The sequence below is a fragment of the Plasmodium fragile genome (genome assembly GCF_000956335.1).
Source record: "Plasmodium fragile strain nilgiri unplaced genomic scaffold supercont1.79, whole genome shotgun sequence".
In the NCBI taxonomy this organism is placed as follows: Eukaryota; Apicomplexa; class Aconoidasida; order Haemosporida; family Plasmodiidae; genus Plasmodium; species Plasmodium fragile.
In genome coordinates, this window is record NW_012192659.1 from 5,090 (window position 1) to 9,954 (window position 4,865).

The 4,865-nt window shown below is 39.5% G+C and overlaps 1 protein-coding gene across 1 annotated transcript; it reads left to right on the forward strand.

Annotated features, from left to right (window-relative positions):
* Nucleotides 1-355: 355 nt before the first annotated feature.
* On the forward strand, nt 356-4,267 carry AK88_04849 (uncharacterized protein; the record flags this gene model as incomplete). The annotated part of the gene is made up of 1 exon (XM_012482453.1): nt 356-4,267. One exon carries the CDS (start codon nt 356-358, stop codon nt 4,265-4,267), a length of 3,912 nt encoding a protein of 1,303 aa, XP_012337876.1.
* Nucleotides 4,268-4,865: the final 598 nt, after the last annotated feature.

The following is a 4,865-nucleotide window of genomic DNA, read 5'->3' on the forward strand; positions in this document are numbered from 1 at the left end:
AAAAAAAAAAAAAAAAAAAAAAAAAAAAAAAAAAAAAAAACAGAAGAAGAAAGGCATATAAATGGTCACTTTAAGATGAATTACTCCAAATATACGAGTCCCATTTTGTGTAAATGTACAAAAAGGGGAAAGAGAAAAAGAAGTGAAGGGGAAGAAGGGGGAAAAAAAAAAAAAAAAAACCATTTTACACATATAAGCAAATTTTTACAAACATAGGCGCAAACGTACACATGCGGGAGGAACACGGTTATATAATGCAAGTGGTTCCATAAGAAGTCTGACTCTCGTTTGTCCTGCGACACGGGAAAGTGAACTGAAGGAGAAACAACAAAAGAGATCCCAAATTTCGAAAATTATGAATGAAAGGATACTAAAAAGTATTTGGAAGTGTGAGTCATCATGTCTATTAAGCAAAAATAATTTTAACACAAGTTTGTTTTCCACATTTAAAATATCACGATGTAACACTTTACGTTTGGAGGGGAAAAAGAAGTTGGTGGCACTTGGGTGTGCGAATCATCACAGCGTGGTGCGCGGGAGTAAGGAAAGGAATTATCATCATCGGGAGAAGAACCAACTCTTGGACGATGGAGCACAGACTGTCTGGGCCGGGGGTACAAACAATAATAGGGGAAGCTGCAGTGGTGAAGGCCCACCGTTAAAAGGGACACACTACCCCTTCCTCTTTGACAAGGGCGTCCTAATGCTACGCGCCTGGCGAAACCAGGACTCCTGGAAGAAGCCGCCCGTGAGTTCGTATTCAACCGTCAGAGGGAGCAAAGATGAACGTGGTGGGCGACAACCACGAAAAAAGGATGCTGATGGGGGTGTGCATACAAATAGTGGGTCAGTCGAGAAGGACGAACCCGAAACCCACATGCGTAAGAACAAGCCAAATGTTCAAAAAGACAATCAAGTGGGTTGCAAACAGGTGGATGGTCATGGCGACACGCTGCATGATACGCGTGGGGAGGAAAAAGCAAAAATTGCGAACCACGTTAGCAGCAGTGGAGCGGTACGCACGAACGGTGGCGAGACGGAGCAGAACGAAAAGGGAGAGCATGTTTCGGAAGGCCATAATATCATTTTGCAGCGGGATGATTCACAGAGTAGTAGTGACGATGGAAAAGACGAACTAACCGAGAAGCTAAGAAAAAAAAACGAATTAAAAAAAGTGTTAAATATAATATTTTGTTCATCCATTCCTATGATAGGATTTGGGTTCATGGACCAATTTATAATGATTCGTTTGGGGGATATTTTTGATGCGTCCATCGGAGTGTCCTTCGGCATATCGACCCTGTGTGCTGCTTCCTTTGGCCAACTGTGCAGTGACACGTTTGGAATATTTTTTGGTTACGTCTTAAATTATTTATTACAAACTTATAAAGTAATTCAGCCAGCCAAATTCGACATAAAAAATAAAGTGTACCAATATTGCACCTTAGTGGGATCCGTGTTGGGGATTCTATTAGGTTGTGCCCTTGGTATGTTGCAACTCATTTTCATAGACACAACGAAGAGTGAAAGATTGAAAAAAAAAAAAGAATTAGATTTTATATTTCAAATGGTTATGTGTGATTGTTCCAATATTTTAAACTGCGAAACATCAACGCTGTTTCTCTACGATAAAGCCAAAAATGAATTATGGAGCAAAGCCATACATGGAAGAAAAAATATTATAAAGATATCAGCCAATAGTAATGAAAAAAGTTTCAACCTCTGGGTTCTTCGAAATAAAGAAATAATTAATTGTAAAGATGTCGTAAATAATGAATTATATAACCCGGCACATGATGAAAAATTTAATTTCAAAACGAGGACCATTTTAGCTGCACCCATTTTAGATCGAAATAACGAAGTTGTTGGTGTTCTTATGTTCCATAACAAACTCAGATCCCATGGTGGATACTTCACCCGGAATGATGAAAAGCTAGCAGAAATGATGAGCAAACATATTTCCATTTTCATGGAAAAGTTCAATTATATCAGTGAGGGAGATAAAAAAATGATCATCTTCGATAAGGAAAAAAACGTGTCACGCGAGGGGGAGGAAGAAGAGACAGAAGAGGAAGAGGACGAAAATGACCCACTCGTACTCAACAACAATTTGAACAACAACCAAGAGACAGGTGAAGTAACACATGAGGGAAATAAACCTCAAAGCAAACACCATCCAATGAAAGAACGCAAAAGAAAAAGAAACGCAAAAAAAAATTTGCATTATCAAATTTCGCAAATAGATGAAGATGATAAAATATTCGACGAAGGAAATGAAAATGCAAACATCAAGCAGTTTGATGAGTACTATGATGAGAAGACAGATGATGAGGAGGAGGAGGAGGAGGAAGAGGACGACGATGAGGATTACGACGAGGATGAGGAAGACGCGGAGAGGGAGAACCTTGCGCAGCAAGGGGAGGTAGAGGCATGTAAAGGAACCCAGACTGGTAGTAGGGAGCTCATGGAAAAGGAGCAGAAGGATAAATTGGAGGAGAAACCAGGTGAAATAATAAACCTGTTGCCCATTTCAAAAACGGGAGAGAAGAAAAATGAACAACCAGTTAACCATTTCCTAGTGGAAGATCATTTTAACCATAGAAAGCATATTCTTAGTGCAGGGAAGAATAGCTCAAAAGAGTTGCAAGAAGACCCAGTTGACTGCAAAGTCGAAATGATTAACCGGGAGGATGACCAAGGTGAACCACATAAACTCTCCATTTTAAACATAGACAAGAAGGTAACAGATCACGCGCAGAACAAGGGGTTTTCCTGGTTCGGGCATTTCAACTCAGGGGGGGCTCTCCCCGTGTCATCCCATCCCCACACTGTTGCAGGAAGGGCTACTACTAATGAGAACCTCCCCGATGAGCGTAACAGGAACAGTGTCGCCAATCACCACACACACACCGACCGCACCAACGAAGGAGAAAAGGAACCCACCAATTTTAATATACTATCAATTGTCCCCAATGTGGAAGAAAACTTTTTTAAAAAGCGCAAAAAGGACAAGTACAATTTGTACGAAAAAAATTCTGAGCAAAATGTTAATTTGGGGAGCAAGTGGAAGAAGCTTAGTAGAGGTTCCTTAAGCACCATGTTGAGTGATGGTGTTTCTGAAGAGGGAGAAGTAACTACCCCTAGTTGGGCAAATTCGGAAGTTAGCTACCCCCATGTGGAGGGGATGGACCATTACGGTGAAGACGGTGCAGGGATTGGTGCATCTGGCCACTCGAACGGTGGGTCTTCTATTTACAAAGGAGGCGTTGCTGCAGATTACACCTACTACTACGACGTGGAGTACGCCAGCGATTACGGAAACCTGTATGTGAAGGACTTTGCCAGTGGGGTGGCGGCGAACAATGCGTTCGAGAATGATCGAAAGAAGGCACAAAACGACTCCATCGAAAGTTACCACCGCGGATACAACAGCGCCATTCTGAGCGAGACTCTATGTAAAAACTCGTCCCTGTCCGTGGCTAGCGGAATAAAGGAAGAGCCTTTCAAAAGACATACGAAAAATTACGTACATGCGAAGGGGATCTTATTGAGGAAAGCAGCTCTTATGGACGGAGCCGGAAAAATGTACAGCTCCAGTGCATACAACTCAGAAAAGTACTTTTCACATATCCACTTTGCGAAAATATTTAATATGGTCTCTGAAAAAAAAATGAATATAAAAAATTTCAAAATTTTAAAAAATATCTACAAGTACAATTTAAGTAAAATTTTTTGTAATAATTACAAATATATAATTGTGAAGAAAAAAAAAAAATTACGAAAGTTTTGTTACAGACTTAAACATTTTGACATTTGTAAAGTGGACCATTTCTGGTTCCATATATATTGCCAAAATGAGTTGAAAAAAATTTTCTTCCGAAATTTACACTTTATAATCGATTTACATAACACACGCATTGTTGATTTTAAGCTCATCAACAATTATATTCTTCATAAGATTTACGAGAATACCACTGTCAGTCGTCTCGCACCAAGCACATGCTACAACATTAAGATAATTGATTTTTTCTTCAAGGAAAATTTGTACCTTTTAAATAAAAGCACCATGAATGATATCATTTATAAGTATATTATTTTTTACTACTGCAGAAAAAAGTTGAGAAAAAAAAATTTTAATTATTACAATTACCAGGACATGTACATCGCGGAGAACTTCTTCGGTCAAAATACTCACACCAAGAAGGTCCCCAAAATTCTGGATGAGGATTTAGGCAAGAAGAGCGCCATAGTTACGGTGGACCGATAGCGTCGTATGTGGCGATGTCGTAGCGGAGGGCATATCATGTGTGGGAACGCACCGCTTCACGTTTCAGAGGATGTGTTCTACCCATTTGCTTCTCCTCCGTCATTATTATAATATTTTTTTTTTGTGTAGAAGCGAAAAGTTGCGAATACGCACATTTTTGTAAAATTTACCAACGGGCGGGGGGTGTGCATATAGGCAGGTGTAATTATGCTGCCCTCCCCAAATGAGCACACCTTAACTGCTCAAAAAAAAAAAAACCTGTGTGTATGTCTATATGCCTCTTTTAAATTAATTTGGTTTGTACTTATTTGTTTATAATACGTACGTATGTTTTATTTCATTTTCGTTTTGCAAAAATATCCCCAGAGTGTACACCTGACACACATTCAATGGCAAAACACGCGCACGTCACACGTAGTTACATGTATTTCCCACGCATACGCGGAATTGTTAACGCTTTTGCGTTCGTTCCAAATATTGCGGAACCCCCTCCACCCTCCGTTGCGTATATTTCCATGTAGCCTGGTTATCTTATGAATGGCTTGATCCGTATTGTTTGTTTGTTGATTTTTTTTTTTTTTTTTTTTTTTTTTTTTTT